Below are 25,659 nucleotides of genomic sequence, written 5' to 3'. Positions count from 1 at the left end.
TTGAGTGACATCCTCTACAGAAGAAGCATCTCGGGTCCTGACATGATCTGTATTTTCGGACAGCAGGTCCGTACTGTGATAAAAGAGATTCATGACGGAGTATGCGGAAATCACTCCGGAGGTCGCTCTTTGGCCTATAAAGTAAGAAAGTACGGATATTTCTGGCCCACATTAATCGCGGATTGCGAGGAGTATGCGCGGAAGTGCGAGCAGTGCCAGAAGCACGCACCTTCAATTCACCAACCCACCGAGCCATTATCATCAGTCTCTTCGCCTTATCCGTTTATGAAATGGTCTATGGATATTATTGGGCCCCTTCATGTTTCTACGCGCGGGGTGAAATTTGTCCTGGTTCTTACCGATTATTTCTCGAAGTGGGTGGAAGCGGCAGCCTACGTAAACATAACTCAGGTTCAAGTTCGCAAATTCATTTGGCAAGACATCATTTGTAGGCACGGTTTGCCATACGAGATCGTTACTGATAACGGACCTCAATTCATTTCGCGGCAATTCGAATTTTTCTGCGAAGAATGGCAAATCAGACTCAGTCGATCAACGCCACGTTACCCGCAGGGTAATGGTCAAGCTGAAGCAATGAACAAAACTGTTTTGTCCACTTTGAAGAAAAAACTTAAGTCGCATAAAGGAGCTTGGTTTAATGAACTACAAAGTGTTCTCTGGGCAATTCGCACTACTCCTAGGCGTGCAACAGGTGAAACACCATTTTCATTAGTTTATGGAATGGAGGCTGTAATCCCTGCTGAAATATTTGTGCCAAGTCCGAGACGAATGAATAACCCGCAGAACGAGGCAGCAAATATCGAACTGATGGTTGATGTTATTGATACCATTGAGAAGCGGCGAGATCGAGCTTTGATTCGAATGCAAAATTACAAGAATGCCGCAGCTCGATACTATAATTCGACTGTCCGAAGTCGACACTTCGACGTTGGAACCTTGGTATTGCGCAAAGTTCAGCAAAATACTACCGAAGATGGAGCTGGAAAGCTAGGTATTAACTGGGAAGGTCCTTATCGAATTACTCAGGTAGTTCGCAACGGAGTTTATCGTCTGGAGAATATGGACGGAAAAGCAGTTCGGAGAGCTTGGAATTCCATTCATTTGAAGAGATACTTTATTTAATCACATTATTTCTATTGTAAATCGAACTACGACAGACTTGATCCCCACCTTTGGGTACGTAGGCAGCTCGGACCTCCAGTGCAGTCTCTAAATCAATAAAATATTTACATTGTTGAAACAGTCTAAATATTCAAAGCCGAGATATATCTCGCAACTCGTAAAACCGAGAGTAATCTCGTAATTCGCTCTTCGCAAACCGAAAAAGTTATTTTCGTACTATTTAAGATTCTTTTCGTCCGAGCTCAGTGCTCGAATAGACGAATCTTTATCTCTAAAAACAAACGGAGATTTTTCTTCTAAAACAATTTCTAAGTATATTTACTTAAGAGAATAGCTGGTTCAACACAGTTCAATTCGGACTTTGATGTCCAAGTCTCGTGTCATGTTTCTTGAAAACCGGAAGTACTTCAATTGTATTTCGCTTTCCTTTATGAACTTTTTGTCCGACTTACGTTAGCAAAAAGATTTTCAGGAAGGAAATAGCTTAAGTTTTTAAATCCAAAAGAAACGGGAAGCAAAAGCAAAAGGTTCTAATTAAAAACAAAAGGGAGGGCCGTTTAAGCCATAACAACCCCGGAAATCAAATCAAGGATCTTTAGGCTTCGGGATCCTGCTGTCGCTGTTCCTCCGATCCCTGGGCTGTTTTGAGCTCGGATATGAGACCTTTGTTCGAACCGAACTCATCAATTGCAAGTTCCTCCTCGGTATATGGACCTTCAGGTGCCGATTCAGGAGGAGTGGCAACGAAGAGATGAGCAAACTCATCAGGACGAGGCTTGAGAGCGTTTATCTTGTTAACTTTGGCCTCCGCATCCGCCTCATCTTTCTTCACAGACTCCAGCTCGGCATCAATATCCGGGATTTCCCCTCTCTTAAGCTCCTCAAGAAGCTCCCGATTTGCTCTAGTCTCCGCAGCTCGGTTGCTTATTGACTCATTCTCACTCAGGACTTTCAGGTAGATCTCATGCTTTGAGATCAAGCCACTGTAGTGTTCTCGGAGTTTCTTCCGCTCATCCTTCCTTGCTGCTGCGAGCTCCTCGTCCCGTTTTTCCGCAGCAACCTTGCACCATTCCTCACTTCGCTTTACTTCGGCCTCCAGCGAAGTTATCTTGTCACATGCCTCAAGGTACATGTTCTTTCCGGTCTTCAGTTTCACCGACAGATCCGTGTTAACTACATCAAGATGGTTACAGCGAGCTTCGGCACTCAACATCCGTTCCCGGATATCGTTGGCCTTCGCCACAGCTTTAGCATTTTCTTCCTCCATCTCTTTCATTTGACGGATCTCTTCTTCGAGTTCAGCAACTCGAGTCCTAAGGCTGTCAAGCTCGTTCACGGGGAAGAGTTGGCTCTCGTGACAAGAAAATGTGGTGTTGTATTCGAGCATAATCTATCAAGATGGAAAGAAACCGTTGGATCAAGCGAAACGAGCTGAAGTAAAAATTTAAGGTAGTACCTCTCCAAGTTTGTCGGCGAAGCGAAAGTAATTCGCCCTGTTGATTTCTTTTAGCTCGCTGAAGGCCGGGATCCTCATCCCAGCCGGAGTAAAGTTCCTCATGAAATCAGCTGGAGATTTCGGAGGGGCTGATTGAAAATTTTATAGGGAATCAATATGAATGATTCGTGCTTTGCAAGAAGAATCGAAAAACAATATAGGATTACCTATTGGAATAGGGATTTCTTGACGACCAGATTCCCGATTCTCTGAGTCTCGTGAGGGCAAGACCATGACTTGAACGGGAGGTTCGGACAGCGGAGTCCCCTGAGAAGTGTCTTTAGCTCTTTGGCTAGTAGTCCCGGCATCTTCGGGAGGATTCGCATCGACATTCGTGTGAGAACGACTTTTGCGATGTAGAGGAAGAACATCCGAGTCCTCGCTCTTGCGTTTCCTCGAGGAAGTTGCAGTTGGTCCCCCATCAGAACACTCTTTTTCCCGGGATGATCGGGAGGAACGGGAGTCCGAAATTCGGACTATCTCTTTACCAGCAGACTCCTTTACTTGATCTTGACGATCAGAAGTCTTCGACTCAGATGCCGGCATAACAGAGCCGGAAGTCTTTCCTTTCCCAGATGCGGATCTGGATTTTCCCTCTTCCAGGGCCTTCACCATTCTGGCCTTATCCTCCTTTTCTCTTGCCTGCCTAACCTTTTCCCTCTCTTTTTGGAGCCTCTTCTCTTCGCGGTAGGAGACTGGAGACATGTTTCTGTCGATGATGGGAGAAGTATGAGGAGGAGAAGAGGTAATAAGGTCGGAGCGATTGCGGACACGGCAGCACGAGTTCCGAATTCGTTCACAAGTAAAGAGTTCCCACGCGAGGTCACTCTGATTACAAATCCTGATGAACTGTTCTGCAAAGGTATGGGAGACCGGTGTCTTCGGAAGTTTAACTGCAAAAACAAAAAGGATTATTTCACCGAGGAGCGAAGTCAAGAAATAAAATGCATTAAATCCCTAAAAACCATCTAACCAGGACGACGAGTCCAGTCCCGAACAAAAAGTCCTGCATTTGGACCGTAGGTGAACTCGTCAACAGGAAAGAAGAAATACGACTTCCTCCACTTCTCATCTTTTTCAGGAAAGTCTCCGAAGACCCTGAAATGACTCCTCGGGCTAAGGAAGAAGGTTCCCGGGGTTCGCCCCTTCTTCATTGTGTAGAGATGAAAAATGTCGGATAGCGTAATTCGGTATCCATTCTCCTCTGCAAGAGTCTGGAGGCATAGTACTATCCGAACAACGTTCGGGCAAAGCTGAGGCAAAGCGATCCCCAGTTCGTGCATAAGTTCTATCAGAAGCTCTGGTAAAGGAAAGGAAAGGCCGCATTCCGAAAAGAATATTTCGAAAGCACAACAATGATCGGTGGGAGGAGATTCAGGAGACTCTCTGGGCTCCGGAGCTATTAATTTAACTTGTCGAGGGATACCGCAGCCGCCTTTCATCAGAGCTAGTTTCCTGTCATCAAGTTCCGAGGAAAAGTATTTCCCGAACTCATCTTCGAGGATGAAAGATTCATTTCGGATCTTCTTACTCTTCTTCGGAGCCATAACACGAAATTGAAATTTCTAAAGGTGAAAAAAGATCTGGCGAGAAATGAATCGAGAAACCCTCAAGAACACTGATGAAGATCTTCGCCGAAAACCCAGGAGATGAAGATCTCGACGGAGAGTATTCTTCAGATGACGGAGAAGAACCACCGGAATTCGAAGAAGCACGGCGGAGGAACGGCAATTGACGGGAGTTTCTTCACACCTAACGGTTGAAAATCTAAAGGATCTTCAGATCTATGGACTAAACCTAGCGGAAAGCAGATGCTAAGAGTAATCTACTTCTAAAAATCTAATCGGATTCAAGAACTCAAAGCGAAGAACAAAATCAGTCAGAGAATTTAGGAGTAAGGAGGAGAGGAATACCTTTAAATAAACGGAGGACAGAAGTGGATCGTGGGTATTGAAGGCAAGGTACAGAACCCGAAGGGTCCAGTCTGATATATAGAGCGTTTTGGCGGGAAAGTGAAAACCCTAGGATCTCGAAGCGTCGCCTCGATCCCGAGAAGAATCTCTCGGTTGGCGGGAAAAAATGAAAACCCTAGGATCTTGAATCGTCACCTCGGACACGGAAAAACCCCGAGATTGACGGTATTTATGTCGAATTTCCTTTTTTACAAGATTTTCAGTATCATAAGTATCCCGAAGCATACACTTCGGAACACTTGGGGGGCAAACTGTTGGTGTCGGATCCCGCAGCTCGGATCCGGCCCGGAAAGATAGTGAATCAATAAGACGAAGTGGGCCGTCGGCCCAGTCCAGGGGACGAAGAGAGCGGCCCGATAAGTTCAAGCCCAGTTCGAGTAAAACGTCGGATCCCGCGAGTTAAATGAAGGCGGATTGCACGGGATCTGCCAGATCGGGAAGATTCGAAACGGAAACAGTAAAGAAGGCGAGATCTGCGGCTTGACGAGCGATTTCGGTTTCAAATCTTGTAATTATAAATAGGAAACGAAAACCATTGTAGAGGGGGGGATTTTTCTTGAGCAATAAACGAATACACATACTTCACTCTTTTATTTTCTCTTTGACGATTGCTGTTCGAATTAGCAAGGCTAGACGGCCCGAGTTATATCTTAAAATTCGTATTGCGGATTCCGACATCCACAACCGAGGCGATCGCCGAAAGATTCCCGAAGTATTCTAAGTCTGGCTTGGCGCTAAAGGATGGAATCCGACCCCAACAAACCTTTCACCAAAAGTGGCGTTGGCACTAGCGAGTATACCCATCTGATTGGTCAGATCAGTGGTTGACTGAGTAAGCAAGGCAATTGCATTGCTCAAAGCTTGCTGATCAGCCATAGTTTCTTGGTTTGAAAAAGAGAGATTTTGAGATTAAAGAGTTTTACGGTAACTCTCCACAGACGGCGCCAAAATGTGGATGTAGGATTCACACTCGTTTGTCTTTAAGTAATTTTGTGGAGAAAAACTCTAAAATCAACAAATGAAAATAAGGATTTAAAAAGGAAAGTAACCAAGAAACTAAATAAAGCGAAAGAGTTTGACAAGAATAAAATAGTAAAAAGCCTTGCGAAATTGTAAAAGAAAGAGTATGTTGTATTGCTTGATCGTAAGAGGTAAAAAGTTGTTCTCTCCCAAACACATGCGTTTGAGGTTGTTTTTATAGAGAAAACATTATCATTGCGGTCATTTACTGCTCATAATCGCATTGATCCGCATTAATCATGTAGGTTACAATTTGACCGAAACGGCTTGAATTTGAACTATATTGGGCTTCGCGTGGATCTTCCGAACTCTTTCTTGTTGACTCCAAACTCCTGCGTCTTGACGCTGCCGCGAACCTCGAACAATATTCTCCTCGCTTCGGCCTTCTTTTATGCGAACTATATGTTGAATAAGAGCGAACTCCGTACTGGTAAAGATCGAGCTCTTTAATAAACTGAATCGAACTTCCGACAGGTCGAGCTCGATTCTCGCAATGAAATATCTAGAAATCCAAGAGGATTATTATGTAATAATGACGTGGACAGATCCAAGTGGATCCTACCGAAGATGTGTGGGATCCGACCCCAACAATGAGAATGCAGAGGCATCAGGACTGGTGGCGTGAGCCACTATAGTGAATCCACGGCCTCGACCAGAGGGTCCAGATGTTGATCCACGTCCACGGTTTGAACCATGACTTCCACCAGACTTGTTTCGTTCTATCCACCACTCGGGATATCCAACGATCTGCCAACATACTTCTTTTTCATGTCCCTGCCTTCCATAGTTGGGACACGCAAAGTTACGGTCTCTGTTTTTTCTACCACTTGGAGAAAATCGTGTTGCAAAACCAGAGGCATCACCGGTCATCAAAGAAGAATCAGACGTAGAAGATTCATGGCGAGTAACAAACCCGATTGCGTCCAGCTGTTGCTCCTTTTTCTTCAATGCCGCAAGTCTCTGCTCCTCTTAGATCACATTAGCATAACCTTGTACCAAATCAAGCATCGGATCCGCGTCAACGATTGCACAAATCACATTACCAAAACGAGACTCATCAAGACCCATAACGAACTGATGCACTTTCTCATCCTCTCTTTCCTTTGCGAATACGTCACCGGCACCACAGGTACACATAGGTACACACAGGAAGAGGACGATAACTGTGGAGATCATCCACAAGACAACAAGACATCCGTAATAATCAATCACGGATTGGCCATCTTGACGACACGCCGCAAGCTGACACAAAATCTGATGGGTTCGCACCTTGTTCCCAACCGAGAACTTCTTCAAACTGTCTCATAACTCAGACGCGTCCGAGGTGAATGACACCGTCGAACAAACACGAGTGATTATTGAAGTTCTCAGCCATCCAATAACCATCGAGTTCACACTTGTCCAAGAATCCATTCCGGATCTCCAGCTGCGGGTTTCTTGATGGAACCATCAATAAACCCTAATTTCCTCTTGGTTTTGAGAGCGTTGAGCATCTCTGTTGCCCACTCCGCATAATTTTCTCCGGTCAATTGAACAGAGGAAATCATATATCCCGGATTGTCACCAGAGAACATTGAATAAGGTGTGACTTTTGTAGTGTCGATAACCTTAGGCACCATCGATAGATCCTCACTAGCCATCGAACATGTTTTTTTATCTTAATCAAAGATCGACAAAGAAAATAGAGTAGTAAACACGAAAACAAAAGAGAATTTTTGAAATTAAAGAGAGATCAATGAATCATGAGCGTTTCTCTGATACCATGTAGAAACTAGAGACGACTAGGTTTAGAAGAATGTATTCTCTTTTGTTCATATGACACGGTTACATCGCAATATATAGACACATGAATATTAGGTAAACTAAACTTGGAGATCAAGTTATTCTCCGCAAGATATATCTCCGAAATATACTTATTAACATAAATATGTATATATCCCAATACTTTGACTGGAGTGGGGGTGGTGGTTTGGTGGTGGTGGTGATGGGATACTAAATCTGATTTGTGACGTTTAGGATGGTGGTGGAGGTTATGTTGATGGCGATGGTGGGAGATTAGATTTGATTGGAGTGGGAGTGGTGCTTGGTGGTTGTGGTGGCCGGTGGGAGATTAAATATGATTGGTGGTGGTGGTGTTGAAGATGGTGGTAGATGCTGTGTTGATGGTGGTGGATGTTGTGTTGATGACGATAGTGAGAGATTAGATTTGATTAGAGTGGAGGTGGTGGTGGTGGTGGTAGCGATTCGACGATTTAGTGTTCCGGCGAAAGATTTGCAGCAAAAGTTTGTGGGGGAAATCAGATTAAAAGATTTGAGAGAGATGATGAGACAGAGAAAATGTGAATGAAAGTTAAATGGTCATTTCCTCTACTCCTCTAACAAAACACTATAACTCATAATAATTAGTTGGATTTTGCGCAAAAAAATCCTCCAACTCGCCTATTTTTGCAGTTTTACCTTTCATCTCCGAAAAATACAGATTAATCCTATGAAGTCTAAAATAATACGCAATATAACCATTATATGTATTATACGTATATTGTAAACGTTTTTCGGGTCACATACATTAGTTTTTATAATTCTGAAAGTAAAGTTGAACTCTTCATCCCGAGGGATTCGATTTGACATATTATTTGTCAAAATTTTACGAACTTGACGGTAGCGAATAAGGGTTACATTGCGTATTATTTTAGACTTCATATAATTAATCTACATTTTCCGGAGATGAATGGTAAAGTTACAAAAATGGGCGAGTTGGAGGGATTTTTTTTGCACAAAACCCTAATTAGTTTGTTAATTCTTTTAGTTTTCATGGTTAGTATCTATATTTTCTCCTCTTTTTTTTGGTAAAACGAAAACATTAATTATCTTATGTTGATAAAAGAAATATAGTATTTTTAATGAAACTACAACTTAATTAACAGAGTTCTCATTGATCCAATTTTGCTTGTGTATACCATGGATCCAAATCCAAACAATCACATTTTGGATTTAAAAATGTAAATGCAACTAATAAAACACCTTTTGCTCAAAGTACTTTGTCACTCTAGTTATTGATCAATGAGTGCAATGAGAATAAGCGACATTGTTTTGAGACTAAACCGGTGTAAAATCATTGTTACACTTAATATCTCGCAAGCCTTTCCTTCACAGGAGGATCCAAAAAAGAGAGACATTGCTCCCATAAGTTTCCTCCTAGCATCTGAACACATAAAATTAAATCAAAGACATTAATAATTTGACATCAGATTGCTTCAAATATATGTAAATGAGAAACTAAGCACTTGAAATGGTTAAACACTGAACTCAAAGTACGTATATCTTACGTTTTTATAAACGTTCAACACTTGGGAGACTTCATTCTTTACGTCCTCACTTCTTATTTCCAATTGTTCCAAATCTCTGTAACGAGATTGAATTTAAATATAGCTAGGAGGGTCAGAGTTAGTTTTCTGTTTACTTACGTGCCAACTCGCAATGGCTTGACATATGTAATAAAGCGAGTCAGAAACTTCTAATGGATCCACTTTAACCTGAATTTATGGTGACAGCTTATAAATGCCAAACTAATACATATGTTATTATTGCACATTGTTACCCTTTAGTATTTATTATACAATTATCTTTACCCGTTATATTGATAAACTCATGTTTTAGCCCTAAAAACATTGCAAATGTACAATAGACCGCAATAGTATTTAGATATTGAATTCAGGGAGATCATGGGAACTTCGAATCATACTTAAACAGTTGACTATTGAGATACCATTATTGTGAAGAGGTGAAAAACGTAAATGCAACTGAAGAATGATGGAAGACAATACACAAAATCCCAATCACATTTTCTTATTGGTATCCACAGGTTTAATAGTTCACACAAGCTGAAGAACAATAAATCTTGACTTTGCTTAGCTCTTTCGGTTTAGAAATCTTACCAAAACTGCTCAAACCACCATACAACGTTGCCCGCAAAACAAAAGAGGACGAAGAATCGATGTAGAAATAGGATTAAAAATAAAGACAGGACGTAAAAAAATTCCAACCATGTAATCTGAAGAGCACACACACACCCATACTCTGTACTGTATGTCTTCTCTTGCGAAATTTTTGCCCTTCGTTGAATCTTGCAAAAAAATATGATGTCTCAAGCGCTTTTGCTCAAACTCTGTGACTCTATTTGTTGTTTGCAATGAATAAGCTAGAGCATATTCCTCTAATACAAACCGGTGTACGATCAATGTTACACTTGATATCTCGCAAGCATTTCCTTTACGGGAGGATCCAAAGCAGATAAACATTCCGCCCATGAGTTTCCCAGCATCTGAACCCAAAATAAATTAAAAGGCATTAGTCATTTGACTTCAGATCACTTCTAATGTACGGGAGTAACCGCTTAGGATTGTTAAACACTGAACTTAAATTCAGCATAGCTTACGTGTTTATAACCGTTCAGTACTTGGGAGACTTCGTTCTGGACGTCCTCGCTTCTTATTTCCTATGATAAAAAAGAAAGTTGATATTTGTGTATCACAACCAATTGTTCCAAAGCTCGGTAACAATATTGATTTTAGAACAGTTTGGTTTCTGTTCACTTACATGCCAACTCGCAATGGCTTGGCATATGAAAACAAGTGAGCTGACACCTCCTGATGGATTCACTTTAACCTAAATTTGTGGAGAACACTTGTAAATATCAAACTTATTCATGTTTCGAGCACAAAGAAAAGAGTAGAGAGCAATACCACTGCACATAATCCTCTAAATGCATCTTCTTTCTCAATGTCATCACGTACCCTGAAAAGAAAGTATGATAAGAAATTGTTCTATGGAGCAGAAGTTGGAAAAAGACTCCAAAATAACACAGAGGTTCCCTAACATTGACAATGCCATGCACCATGGCTTCATAAAGTGCTCCATGTGTGGTGCAACGAGGTCTGGACGTATCCATGCTAGTCTCCCAAGGGTAATTGCACTGTTCTCAACTAGTGCCTTATTGACACCCTGCTTCACAAGAGAATAAAATTAGGCATACTCATCAAATACCGCAGTTATTTGATAGACTTAGACGTGGCCAAGAGGTCAAATTTATAGGCTGCTAGAGTCACCTCTCCATGTTGAAGAATCAGGCCTAGGGAAGAGACAACTTTGGCCACTATTGGTGAAACTTCTTGACGAACCTGAAACATTGAGTTCATATCAGTGAGTCTGCTCTTAACCAGAAACTTCAAGCAACAATAGAAGAAATAGTATTTTGGTATTACCTTGACCGCTAATTCTCCAATGGCCCAACAAGCATTATTTGCGACAGAAAGGTTTTCTCTATTGAGGTTTGTACTCTGTACAAAGCATAGATATGATCAGTGCCATAGAAGAAGAGAATAGGTATAGTATCAATAAAACTTGGATACGAACCAGTTGCTGGCTTGCAATTTCAAGGAAATCAAGCAGGCGGGGTTGTAGATAGACCGGGAATACCTGTCGGTAGTAGCCAAAAAGCATTATTTCACTACTATAACTAGCAAAAGGGAGTCGGAATTATAACATATAATCTCACATAACTTCACTTCCCTTACTGTTTCTTTATGTTAAAAGTAAAATAAGAATAAAAGAATATGTGGCTTACTCTTGCGAGATCACCCATTAGGGCAAAAGCACTTTGTCTGACATCAGGAGCTTCATCAATGCAACAATTGAGAAGCAGATCCCTTAGGTTACTTTGTGAAACCTGCATAAGAGCAACATAATAAGAATATATCCGGTTTTGGAAATCAACTCAATTATGTTATACCACAATACATTAGACACAACCATCCACTTGATCATGTTATACGAACAACAATGATCAGAGCAGTTATAAAAGTTATCCACTTAGTTAGAACTTATGCATAATAGATTGTAAGAGCAAGACATAAAGAAAAAGAAGTACCAGAGACTCTATCCCACTGCCAAGTCCTTCAGCAAGTCCAGAAAGCAAATCAAGAGAACAAACAATGAATTCTCTGTCATACTGAGCCCCCGCAGAAGAAGGATCAACCTACAAACAACAGAAGCGAGCTTTGATCAAACGGAAAACAAAAACATGCAATAGTTATGTACATGCAAGCCTGTGACGAAGGAAACTGGAAAAGTCACTCTAATTCTCAAATGAGATGAAATCGCAGAATTCTGAATGGAACCTTAGCCAGCTGCTGCAATTGGATGATATCCATGCATCTCTGGAAAACAGGCTGAGCATATGGAGCGAATCCTACACCTAAAGCCTGAAACATGGAAACACAATTTGTTAGACATAGAGAGTTCATGCTGCAACCAGTCTAATTTTAGGTCAAGATTAACTTGTCAGGCATCATAACTGATATATCCTTCTATTAGTAGCAGTTTCAGGCTTCCAAAAATAATCGTTGATCAAATGCTGGAAGTTTTGGATTTTTAGCTGACCCACAACCCCCAGGATTCTTTTTCAGTGATCTTAAAACTACCAACACTATAACTTCACTGAGTAGGATCATCAAGGATAGTTTCATTCGTGCAACAGATACAAGACCTTACAGATATTCTTAAGACCTTGACAAGTAGCCCATACCTGAGAAATGGATGTGAAGCACTCTAGCAATGGAAATAGATCTTTATCTGAATTGGAAAGCTGTTGCCACTTTGTAACCAGTGGGGGCATCAGAATCTCAAGATAAGCAGGCTGCATAAGAGAGGAATAATAAGTAGGCAACAAAAAAAAATTATACTACCACCAGTATATGGAATTGAAAAACTACTAGTCAAGGATCTAAATTTACAAGATCAGATTAACCTTGTACAAACCCAATTGTTATACCTTGTTCAACTCTCCTCTAACTGAATCTGCCAGTGTTCCAATAGCATCATAAACAATTCTTAAGTTTCGTCTCTGGTATATGAAAATTGTATGTTAGGTAAACAATGGTTTGAAGTAGATAATAGCCACCACGGATATTTAGTCTGGCAAAGCAGTTTAAGAGAATTTAATGACCTGATACTTTCCAAAAGCGCACATCAGATGCTGCAGTATTACCCCCAGGTGTGGCACTAACTCTTCGGCAGCATCCTACACGTTCATAGAAGATTCACATGGTCAACCAACATCGACAAATAACACCAAAACCCACATTGCAAAGCCAATAGGTACCTCTTCAACAGTTGCAAAAGCTGAACAGGCAGCCTCCTGGACCCGCTTGTTCGTATCCAAGAGTCTGCGGAGAAGACCCATAAGAACTTTCTCAAATTGTTCATAACCCTTCGGATTGCCACTTTCCTAGAAAATAAAACAGTGAATCATCTAAAGACCGTTTGAAGCAGTTAAAGTGTGAAATATCCTGTTCCAGTCATACCTGGATAAGATACTTGCCAAATCGAGAAAGCGTCCAGCAAGATATGCTTCGTATCAGCGGGAATTTATCATCTAAAAGAGGAAGAAGAAATGCCACAATCTGTAGAAATAAAGCGTTCGCATGTTGATGTATATCAACTGAGCAGAGAAAAATCATATATATGAGATGATGTGGATCAAAAACGAACTTGCCTCAGACAAATGAGGGTAAAGACCATTCATGCAGCCTTCAGAAATAGCCCCGAGAGCCAAAACAGCAGCTTCCCTTTGTTTCCAGGCGTCATCACCAGAGGCTGATAAATTTGTCTGCAGCTTGGAAGAACAGGGTTTAGCTAATTGTGTTCATTTCAAAAAGACTAAGAGGAATAACATTTACCTGAATTAGGGGCATGATTGCTGGAAGGATTTCATCTCCAAATACATTAGAGAGAATGTCAATAGCTGCTGCACTACACTTTCTTAAATTCCACACGTTAAACGAGTCATCATCCTGTACCCAGAGACAGTCATTAAAGAGGGATCTATAGAATTAATATTTTTGTATCATATAACACATGCTTTTCTGTACAGATATCAAATGACACAAAAAAGTAAATCACGTACATCATCATCAAAATCTTCTGATCCATGAAGTCTTGATGTATGAAAACGAGGTTTCAAATCCTGTAGGGGAACCAAAATGAATGAAAATTGAAGAGGAAAAAATTATAAGAAAAATCAAAGACACAAGAACAAACAACTGCACCTGATCTCTGTCTGGTTGTGACTCATCTTCCTGAAAAAGTGAGCAGTTTTCATATATATAGATGGCAATTATATTGAGAAAGGTGACAAAACATATAATAACAACAGAAAAACAACCTCTGCATCCAAAAGTGACTCGTCGTCATCTGCATAAGCCATGTTTGCAAGCAACACCTAAAACAGATATATTTTATGAACATTACAAGCTACACCAGCTGAGTAAATTATTAAGTGCCCAAAAATATACTGATACGAATACTTCCTATTTTATGATTTAGCAAATAGTTTAGGATTTCCATTTTCTTATTTACTTTTCCTAGAGTATTTTACTTTACGTTTTATTATAAATAAGGGTTTATGTTTGTGAAGCCTATCCAAGCAATAGAGAGCTTTGGAGGATTTGATCAGGTTAGGCCGAGAGGAAGAGAACATAGTTCTCTTGGGAGCTTTTGCTCTATTCTTGTTACAGTATCTTTATCTTAGTTTTAATAAAGAGAGTTTTGAGTTTTATTCTGGTTTTGGGATTCTATCTCTAACATATACTGAAGAAAAGGAGAAGTATCACTAAACTGGAATTAGGCCAGGCAGAAACTCTTTCAGGTTCTCTGGAGGCAGCTGGGCGTCACAGTATGCAGACCTGCCAAACAACAATATAGCTTTATGTTATTAAATGAGGACAAGGATGGAACATAAGAGAAAAACAGGTATAAAACCGTCATCTATAAAGCAAACAAAGAGAATAACATTTTACCAAAATTCACATGCTTCAAGACACACTTCTTCGTCAGGGTCATTGTTAACTTGTAACATGTATTCCATGACATTCCTGAGATACGGCTGAAATAGAAAATAAGAGACGAAGACAAATCTGAGATGCAGGGTAGACGAAATACTCAAACTAAACATATGAAGTACCTCAAAACAAGGGACACTTTGGAATAGATTTGAAGCAATGTGTATAATAAAACCTCAATGAGAAATACCTCTATGGATGAGGGGAGTACTTCTGTGAGATGCACAAATGCTGCGCAGACCTTTTAGAAAAGGAAGAAAAGACATTATTACAGAAGCATAAGAACATCCGATATGAGATGGGAATCTGATTGAATCATATGTCAGCTAAAGAAACCAATTCTTCGAAGACGAAATAACCCTCTCCTGTACTGACAAAAATAAGAAACAATTGATAGAAGCTTAAATAAGACGCATACCAATTTTCTGACTTCTGCTACAGGATCATTTGCGAGGACAAACAACCCCTGAAGGTACTTATCCATGGAATTGTACAAAGCCTGCCAAACGTCGATTGTTACCATCCACGGTCCTTTATAACATATAAAACAAAAACAAAGCTTTACAAGTAGTCTTTGCAATACTTACAGCAGGCATGATTATGATATATTGGTTCACAGAACCCAGGGCAAGCTTCCTCAGTGAAGCATGGGGTGACTGAAAAAACTGCTCAAACAAAAGAGTGGTAATCAATCTTATCGCAACCAATGCAACAGGACGAAAAGAAATCAAAATAGAACCTAAACAAGTGCTACAACCAAGTTCCGAAATCTGTGTAGGAATATGAGATGTTTACCTGAAATAGCCTAGGCAGGAAAATGTTGATAGGGCGTTCTGCTAAGCCAGGCACTTCTGTATCCAAGACATGCGGGATATCCTCACAAATCTGATCGATAAGAACACAAAATGTAGATATTACAAAAACTTTGAAAGAATTCCAAATAGATCACAACCAACAATCAGAACTTTGGATTACACAGGCTTATGGTTCATAAACCAAAGGTTCAACAAACAAGAGCAAGAAACAGAAAAGGTAAAGCACAGCTGCTACATACCTTTGACAATGCATCCATGGCACCATCCATGTGATTTAGGTCATTACTGTCTAAACAAGTAACAAGAGCTGGCAAAAGCTCATGCCATCCAGAAACTCCCTCTATATTAACAATAACACTGATGATAGTTCCAACTGTGGTCCGGATATTCCTGTCCGCTGCTCCAAGACAAGGCAGCAACTCCGACTTGATATATTTTTGATTTTCTTGAGCCATGGATGGATAAGCACCCCTCAAATTATTTTTCAGAAGCAATCCAGCAGCTTGACGAACCTCTACGGACTTTCCCTGATCATCGTACAAGCACACATCAGCTAGGAAACAGATATTTAGATACAAATGCATAAAACCTAATGAGTTCTTGTCTAGGATCTGCAATTAGAGCATGTAAATGCAACTAAATAAACAACATTTATGTTATTTGGATACAAGTAAACTTCAAGTCAATTGAATCACAAAGGTCATACAACATAAACACCAACTATTGACATAGACGAATATGATCAATAAGGAGATATATCCATCCATTAGGGCACAAAACACAGAAACTAATAACGAAGAGAAGAAACGAAGAGATTCTTAGGAAAATTCAACGATCCGAGCTCATTCGACAAGTAGATTGAGTCAATACGGAGAAAAAAAAACCTCAGGAAGAGAAGAGAGAGTAGAGAAAAGTTGGAAAACCTCAGCGCGAACGAGGATGAAGACGAGATAGTTGTTGAAATCAGGGAACTGAGAGAAGTGTTGAAGCTGCTTCCAAATCTGAGACTTGTCAACGACGGAGGAAGGAGAAATCTGTTGTTCGAGAAGAGAACAGATCTCAGCGAGACCATCGTCTCGGGGTTGCCAGACCACCGCCGTCGCCGCCATGATTGTTGTGGCAAAAAGGTAAATATGACTCGTGTGAGAGGGCAAAAGAATATTGATTCTTTGGACAAAAAAAAGCGCACAGCAAAAGTTTGGAAAAAGACACAGAAGACGAAGAAGAAGAAGAGAAAGGAGAGACGCTAAGTTTGGGTTTTGTTGGGTTTTGTTGGGTTTTGGTTCTATTCAAGTTTTCTCTTATGGGCTTTTTATGAATTTGCAAAATAACTTCTTCGTTTTTTTTTTTTTTTTTTTCATAAAATTCAATTAGCTTGAAAAATAGATGAAGTTAATTAATTAATGTCAAGTCCAAGAAAATATATGATAAAAAATAAAATTTAGTCTATAAATGTACTCAATATGAAAACTTGAGTTGTCCCATCAAAATATAATTTTTATTTTATAGTTTATGGTTAAAAAATATATTTGCTTGGAATAAGATCCCAAATTTATGAAAGCATTGGCTTGTAAACACAATTTATATACTAAAAAGGGAAAATAATTCATATATATATATATATATATATATATATATATATATATATATATATATATATATATATCAGTTCTTTTTAGCTTTAAAAAAATGTACATTTTATTTGGGTAAGAGATTTCATTGATCTAAATATGAGCTGAAGCCAGAGCCGGACCAATAAATTTTGAGGCTCCATTAAAATTAAGAAAAAAATAACATTATAATTTTAAGTTTTTCACAATATTAAAAATTATAAAATAAAAATAATCAATTTAAATATTATTTTAAATGTAGCTAATAAATATCGTACGATTGACAAGATAAATGTAGTGTATAACATTTAGGTTTCAAGAATATGATTGTGCATGCGGAGAGGTTTAAAAGTATTGAGTTGACCACCTATATCACCAAAGTACACTTATCTTTTCAGTCAAGCGTCCTGAGATAACTCTACTACAGTTAAACGTGATTGAGCTGGAATAATTTCAGGATGAGTGACCTTTCGGGATGTGATTGTGGGAACAGTGTGAATGAAGACAAAACACGGAGAAATATCATGTGGTAATTTGTAGGATAGGTAAACAAGTCTTTAAAGCCTCTTGGACTTAGCGGACCGCCCGTAGAACAGGGGCGGGGTCCATGGGCCTGAGTGAGGATGTGGATTCTCACTGTAGGGGCGGTTGAGGCCTTACAAGTGGTATTAGAGCCAAACCCATGCGAGTGTAGAGTCAAGAGGGCTCACACCTTCAGGGGTGACGGTCTTGGTGCGCAACGAAGACTTTGCTATTTGTTAGTGGGAGTGAATTATAACACCTCGGTTTCATTAATATTGTGGTGAATGTGGGGAGGTTTAAAAATATTGATTTGGCCATTTATATCACTAAAGTGCACTTATCTTTTCGGTCAAAACGTCCTGAGAGAACTCCACAGTTAGGCGTGCTTGAACTTGAGCAATTTCAGGATGAATAATCTTCTGGGAAGTGATTATCGAAACCGTGTGAGTGAGGACAAAACACAGAGAAAGATTTTGTGGTGATTGGTAGGATCGGTAAACAAAGCCTCTCGGACGCAACAGACCGACCGTTATACAGGGTGAGGCTATGGATCCGAGAGAGGATATGGATGCTCATTGGTAGAGGCAGTTGTGGCATTACATAGTGAATCTCATTTCTACACTTACCAAGTCCATTTGTACAAACAAAGCAAACAACAACTATCATCTTTTTCATACGATTATCATGTATTGATGGTAGTTAAGCCATTTTTATGGATATACAACATTTTGGTGTCGAAATACACCATTTTTAGTTAGTTTTAGAACTACTTTTGCTCTAACATTAATCGCCAAACATCACATGAAAATAATATTCTTTATTAATATATAACTAAAAAAGTTTCTTTACTATATAGTAATTTTGATAAATATCTATTATTCTTATAGTTAATTAATATAATATCAAAATAAGTAAACTAAAAATGGTGAAAGGTAAATTACATCTCTAGTTCTAAAAATTAGTATATTCGTAACTTGTCCAACTATTAAATTATTTTTCATATGCATTAATAGTTGCTGGTTAGGGATAAAATGAATTTAATTATTTCTAAACCCTTCAAGTTCTAACGGTACATCTCAAACGGTTTAAAACTCATAGATTAAGAAAAATCGACAAAAATGTCGATTTTTCCTCAACATGATTGACATGAAACCTTTTGTTAGTGGTCCCTACGTAAGTAGACTTCGACTTGTGCTCTATATTCCATAGAATTGACATGTCCTTACAATTGTTAAGACAATCTTGTTCATGTATTTTTTTAATCTTTGAGCTTCATGATTTCCTTTGTAACAATACAATACTTTTATTGAACAAAAAGGTAATTCGATGTATTATGGTGAAGACCTAGGAAGCACGGAAGCTTCGTCGGACGTCCGCTTCCCGCTTCGGAATCTTAGTCGGAATCGGAAGCTCTCAGAAGCTTTCGGAATCTCGCTTCCATAACGCTTCTAAAAAATTCAATTTGGAAGCTCCTTGGAAGCTTACGATTCTATTTTGGAAGCTTGCGATTCCATTTAAAAAATTTGATGTCACAAAATAAATAAGAAATATGAAATTATTTTTGATAGTTTTTTTATAGAACAAAAGAAAAACCAAAACTAATTTTGCATACTAATTTTGTATTTTATTTTTTTAAATATCATAGTTAGAAAAATGATAGCAGCATGAATCATTTATTAGGGAGATGTTGAAATGATTAATTGAATTAAATTAAATTTGAGAAATTTGAGTTTGATGATGTTTTTATTGGTAAAAAAAATTTAAAACAATTTTATTTGATGGAATTAGTAAAATGAGAATGAAGAATGATCTTAAATTTTTGACTTTGAACTATTTGACTTTTCTCTATTGTAAACGTACACTATTTGATTTTTAAATATAGAGAGATATTTAGAATTTATGTATTAGATTTGTATGTTAATTATAATTTTTTATATGATATAATGTTTAATATTTATTATATATGTATATATATATATATATATTAATTTTTATATACGCTTCCAACACGTACCCACTTTCTATAATTTCTATAAAAATCGCTTCCACGTTTCCAAACGCTTCGCTTCCGCGTACCCGCTTTTGATTCCATGCAACCTAGGTGAAGACGTGGATTCTGGTCACTATGCCTGCTTTGTTCGTACTTCAAGTGGAATATTATATTACCTTAATGACAATAAGGTAAGTAGCAGTGTTCTACGTCTCTAGGTTACAATTTTTTTTTTTTGATATTGTACCTACACCTAGTACATTCTTGTTGACATGGCTAGTACTAATTGCCTCTTTACATTATTGTGTGTTCTACGTTCTTTGGATTACAAATTTTTGTATTTGCTATTGTACATGTAGTTAGTAGTTTCTTGTTGACGTGGCTAGTACTAAGTCCCTCTTTACATTGTTGTTGTAGGTTTCCCAAGTTAGTGGGGAGGATATGTTCAATCCAGAAGACATATATGTTATTCTATGTTCTTGATAGGCAAAAGATAGCCCCCAAACAATGCAGTTCTCGTGGTTAATAAAGATATTTCAAAAGACAGTCTTGCAACAAACCGAACTTCTTTGATTATACCTTCTAAGGAAAATGATAAAGTGAATGGTTCAACAGTCATCAAAAAATCGAACACTTTGATTGGATCAATAAGGTTTCTAGAAATACAATCTTGCTTGGACCATGATGGGAGAAACAGGGATATCATGTTAGTTTAAGACTTGGATTGAGACTGTTGTATTTGTAAAAAAATTTCAATTTTTCATACACATACACATGCTTATAGGGATTATGCACGGGAATGCTAACGGGAAGGCGAAACAAATAGAGGAGACGACATTGAAGTTTGTCTTTATGATGTTAGGTATATTTTGTTTAAACTTGATATAATATTATATAAAAATGTATAATGTATTAATATTGTCATGTATGTTGATGATTGTGAAATATAAAAATTATATTATAAATCCAATTACATTTATGGATATTATGAAGATATGTACCAAGAGGACTCGAAAATTAACTGACACAACAAGACAATATGTGGCAAACAATGTATATGTATAATTGACGATTGCACACCTATATATTTGCCAAAGAATAATTTTAGGATATAGCTGAATTGTGTGAGATGGCATGAATAAGATATTTTTATTTGATTTTTTTGGAGAAATTCAATATAATTTAAATTAAATTATGTCTCAGAAATTCTAATCACCACCTTTTTTCAGGAATTATTTTTGTTTGGAGAATCAAAGAAACTGAATCTTTTTTGTTCAAAAGCAAGCGTCTTGTTTCTGGAAAATCTAATCAGCATCTTTTTTGAAGTCTAAAACGGTGAAGGCAATTGTCTTAAATTTCAGACCTAGTGTTTTCATTTTATATCGATTGGTTCAGAATTTAAACACTACCTGATTAGAGTGAATTATTTTTAGGGTTTTTCGAGGACTTTCTCTACTCGATAAGTCTAGTGTTAACTTGATCACGATTTCTAATTTTTTTTCTCTCGTCGATAAGTTTGACAACGCGAAAGATTTAGATGCAAAAAGGTGGGTGAGTTATAAAAAGTATTCTAACAGACTTAGCGGACAACGTTTTAGTAACCATGTTAATAGAATTTTTACACGCTAACATTGAGACCTTTCAAGTTATGTTTTTTATTATCATCTTTCTGCTCATTATTATCATTATTAGCATAGTAATATATCAACATCGAGTCCGCATATCCACGTTTATCCCATCATTTGTCCTGACACTGAGATGAATGCGGAGAAATATTTATCTTGGTCTGACGCTGAAGAAGATGTGAGGGTTGATAACATACTAACTATAGTTTTACTAGATTAAAATTGGTATTACCGGCTTAATTTTATTATTAGAGATAACCAAGTTTCCAGACCATTAATTGGCAGATGCTCACTATCTTGATGATTATAGTTAACATCTCGGTATTTCATGTTTTTGTTACCACATTAATAATAATGTTATCATCTTCACATATGTAACTCAATCTCACAGAACTCGTAAATTGATAATTGTATTTGTATTGTTAACATATCTTCTCATATCTAATCCAACTCGTGAAACCTAATTGTTAGTTCGATAATTGAAAATTTGTTCATCTCATTAAGTGTATTGTTAACATCTTAGGTAGATACTTACCTAAAATCTTTTCATCCATCTATCAAAGACTTAACCATGTTTCGCTAACGATATTACCCTGATACCACGTTATCTTGTAACTCTCCCAATGCGTGTATTATTCTCTACATGATTATTCAGCCGCAAGTCAACTTTTGTTTCATCACGCTAAATATTTTTTACTAGATTAATAATAATGTTACCGTGTTCACAAATCCAATCCTTGAAATCTAATTGTTGGTTCGATAACTGAAAATATGTTTATCTCTTTAAGTATATTATTAACATGTTAAGTAGGTGCTTATCTAAGTCTTTTCATCCATCCATCAAACTCCCCGCCATGTTTCGCTAACAGTATTACCCTGATAATATGTTATCTGCTAACTATTCTGATATATGTATTATTCCCTACATGATTATTCAGCCGCAAGTCCACGTTTGTTTCATCACGCTAAATATTTTTTTACCAGATTTATAATAATGTTACCGTGTTCACATATATAATCCAATCCTTGAAATCTAATTGTCAGTTCGATAACTGAAAATATATTTATCTCGTTAAGTATATTATTAACATGTTAAGTAGGTGCTTATCTAAGTCTTTCCATCCATCCATCAAACTCCTTGTCATGTTTCACTAACAATATTACTCTGATACTATGTTATCTGCTAACTATCCTGATATATGTATTATTCCCTACATGATCATTCAGCCGCAAGTCAACGTTTGCTCATCATGCTAACATGTTAAGTCAACGTTGGTTGATAACCCAAAATATGTTCATCATGTTAAGTGTATTATTAACATGTCAAGTACTTACTCTAATCTTCGACCATCGTTTATTGTTAGTCCTACTTGCATTGTCGCCACTAACATTGGTGTTACATAATAACATACTTGTTAACATGCTATATCGTAAAGTCTTTATTTCCGTGCTATTCCAGTAGTTATCTGAAATGGCCGTCTTACTCATACCCCCAACATTTATGTTACATCCCAAAACAAATATCCTGTAATTAATAATTTTATTTTCTTAAAATCTTTCTCTTCCCACGTGCTACACCACTAACTATATTCATGTTTTGTGGGGAAGTTTTGTCTTAATTATTGTAGGTGAAGAGAGAACAAAATATCTAATAAAGAAGGCTACATACTTAATTTTTCGTTCGTCGGTGTATATATATATTTTTAAGGGGCTTTTGCAAAAATGTCACTTTTTCAATGCCACTTTTCAAAAATAACCTTATAAAAATGCTCTTAAAAATATAAAATTTACCCAAATATGCATGTAATATTATTAAAACATACACAAACTACATTTCTATGTATCTAAAATCTTATAAATATTTTATAAATACCTTATAAATGCATTTTAAATACCTTTAAAAACCTTTAAAATATCTTGTAAAACCTTTGAAAAACCTTAAAAATCCTTCAAAATAACTTGTAAAACCTTTAAAAACACCTTATAAAACCTTATAAATACTTGGATCGAGTCTTCAAGTAGTAGTTACAATCCATAAGTACCTTATAAACCTAATAAAACTTTATAAAAATTTCAGATTTAAAAAGGGGCATTTATGAAAATGGACATCTAAAAAGGGCATTTTTGAAAAGGGGCACACCAAAAGGGGTATTTTTAACAATTTTTCTATTTTTAATTCACCTTACATTTATTTTGCAACACACGGTTCAAATAAAATAATTATAAATAAGTCTAACTAAATTTATATAGTAAATATAAATAATACTACAATCTTATTATTTAAAGTATGGTTTTCAAAATTAATAACTCATATGATCGTGACACGTGGCAAATCTATCGAACTTAGATTTTGACACGTGTAAAACAAAAATTTCCTTTTTAAATTAAAAAAGAAGATAATTGAAAGTAATTACAAATTTAAATAGGTTTAAAAATGTTAAAGATAATTATAAGAATAACTGTAAATAATTCATTTCTATAAAAAAAATTTTAAAATGTCAAAAGATAATAATAAAGAAATTATACGTTTTTTATATTTCAATTAAACAAGAAAAAAATAAGACAAATTTATTAAAAAGGAAACATATGTTATTATATATTAATTTAAAATTTGATATTATTTATCTCAATTTCTTTTCTATTAGAAATATGTGATGATTTAATTAAACTAATCTTCATATTATTTATTTGAGTTTATTTTTTCAATTAGAAATATGTGAGATCAATTTTTTTTTTCCTTTTTGTAATATTTTTTTACTTAACTGTTTTTTTTTGTTCTCAATTATGATTGTAGTATAGTTAGATTGGTTATTTCAATTTCTCTTTTCATATTTAAATTATTAAAGATTCACATATCATCGTGTTTATAATTTTTTTATTTTTAGTTTATTTTTTTTTATCTTTAAATTATTTCTTTTTGTTTCTACGTTCAGTTTAAATTATAAGATTTATAATATATCATAGTTCTAATGATTAAGATAGCAACATGTGTCATGATTTAAATTACAAATTTACATTATTTATGTCAATATTATTTTCTAATTAGAAATATGTGATGATTTTAAATAAAGTTTTATATTATTTTATTTGAAATTCTTGAATATGTAAGAAACATATATGCTTCTTTTTTGTTTTTGATATTTTGAATTTAGTTATACTATTTTAAAATTGTTTTATTTTAACTTCTATGTTCATATTTGAATTATATAAGATTCATATATCATAGTGCTTATAATTTTTTGAATTTATCAATTTTTATTGATTGATCATAAAGTTATTGCAATCGAGTATATAGGAATCGAACCCGCAACGTTAGCTTGAAAGGCTAAAGAATTTAGTCGATTTATCATCTTTATATTTTTAACGTGTCTAATTAAACACCACTTTGGTTTTATTCACCAACTTTATGATGAATATTTTTAATTTTAGTTCTTCATATAAGTATACCATTAATTATTGTTATGTGATATATCTTTCATTCGAAATAATTATGAATTAATAATTTTAGTGGTTAAAGAAACAATGCAACAGTGAAAAATTAAATATTGTTTTTACTTTTGAAAAAAAATTTCTACTCACAACGTTGTTGATTATTTTTTTTGTTAAATTTGATTTTAATTTTTAAGAAATAAACCCGTCCATCGGACGGGTCCTTATCTAGTACAATATAAAATGTAGCACTAAAGTGTGCTATAATAATATAGTATAGTAGAGCACTCTATTACCGCAATAATTGAACGACTTATAATAGCATGTCAGAAAACGCTATTGTATGAGTGGCATCTACCATAGCTGCCGATGTCATAGCATTGATGAAAGTGCTATAAAATATGTATGATAGCAAATTTTTCGCAGTAACAATGTATATATTTCTTATAGTGCGATCACCACTAATGAGCCCTCAGTCATTTCCAAGAAAAAGAAAGCTAAGCCGGGTGGAGCTACCACAAAAAGAAAAAAATAGACGATTCCGGATTATTTACGTATACCTCTCCTCTAAAAATCGAAGCTAATATTTGGTGTTTGTCTATGTTCGTTTGGATAGCTAGCCATTTCCCATAACTGCTTTTGAATATTGTTCTCTCTTGTTAGCCTATTGAAGTTGCTTTTGTTTTTTTGAGTCAAACAAAGCAGAACCAACAAGGTAAATGATATACATACATACATATATTTCTTTCTAAATATACTTATATGATTTTTAATAATAAAAAATAAGTCGTTGATCTATAGTCAAACTAATTCGATCCGAAGATCTGGAAACTTTTCTGCTTTAATTACGAGTTATGTTTAAAATAGATATAAAATCAAACACAAAATAAATTTGAGAAATTGTCTCTTATAGCCCCAAATCAAGTTTTTGGGACAAAAATAGCACTCAAAAGTTTATTGGACAAAAATAGCGCCTTATTTTTGATTTTTTAAATTAATTAATAATTATAAATAAATACAAAAAATCACAAATTCATCGTTAATATTTTCCCGCCAAAACAAAATCCCTTCAAAACAAATAAAATTATTTTTATAAATTAAATAGTATAAGATTTATCTCATGGTAATTCTTATCTAAAA

At 36.4% G+C, this 25,659-nt stretch overlaps 2 protein-coding genes across 2 annotated transcripts; both read right to left on the bottom strand.

Annotated features, from left to right (window-relative positions):
* Positions 1–1,738: 1,738 nt before the first annotated feature.
* On the bottom strand, positions 1,739–4,185 carry LOC110230154 (meiosis-specific protein ASY2-like). Its single transcript, XM_021032161.1, has 4 exons — positions 3,612–4,185; positions 2,806–3,531; positions 2,600–2,727; positions 1,739–2,533 (listed from the first exon to the last, which is right to left on the bottom strand). The coding sequence occupies exons 1-4, from the start codon at positions 4,183–4,185 to the stop codon at positions 1,739–1,741; spliced, it is 2,223 nt and encodes a 740-aa protein (XP_020887820.1).
* A 5,267-nt stretch (positions 4,186–9,452) lies between these two features.
* Positions 9,453–16,609, bottom strand: LOC9322154 (transportin-1). The gene is made up of 29 exons (XM_002883978.2): positions 16,267–16,609; positions 15,583–15,870; positions 15,324–15,413; positions 15,116–15,193; positions 14,947–15,027; positions 14,719–14,769; positions 14,487–14,572; positions 14,306–14,372; positions 13,853–13,909; positions 13,737–13,766; positions 13,595–13,654; positions 13,368–13,481; positions 13,184–13,297; positions 12,993–13,091; positions 12,791–12,916; positions 12,635–12,709; positions 12,461–12,532; positions 12,215–12,325; positions 11,808–11,891; positions 11,558–11,665; positions 11,255–11,356; positions 11,044–11,106; positions 10,893–10,967; positions 10,737–10,808; positions 10,508–10,632; positions 10,374–10,425; positions 10,228–10,296; positions 10,067–10,126; positions 9,453–9,952 (listed from the first exon to the last, which is right to left on the bottom strand). Exons 1-29 carry the CDS (start codon positions 16,450–16,452, stop codon positions 9,872–9,874), a joined length of 2,676 nt encoding a protein of 891 aa, XP_002884024.1. The 5' UTR covers positions 16,453–16,609; the 3' UTR covers positions 9,453–9,871.
* Between the last annotated feature and the right edge of the window lie 9,050 nt (positions 16,610–25,659).

Source organism: Arabidopsis lyrata, assembly GCF_000004255.2.
Source record: "Arabidopsis lyrata subsp. lyrata unplaced genomic scaffold ARALYscaffold_3, whole genome shotgun sequence".
Taxonomy (NCBI): domain Eukaryota; kingdom Viridiplantae; phylum Streptophyta; class Magnoliopsida; order Brassicales; family Brassicaceae; genus Arabidopsis; species Arabidopsis lyrata.
Note: the sequence above shows the minus strand (reverse complement) of the source record. Positions and strands in the feature narration are given on the sequence as shown.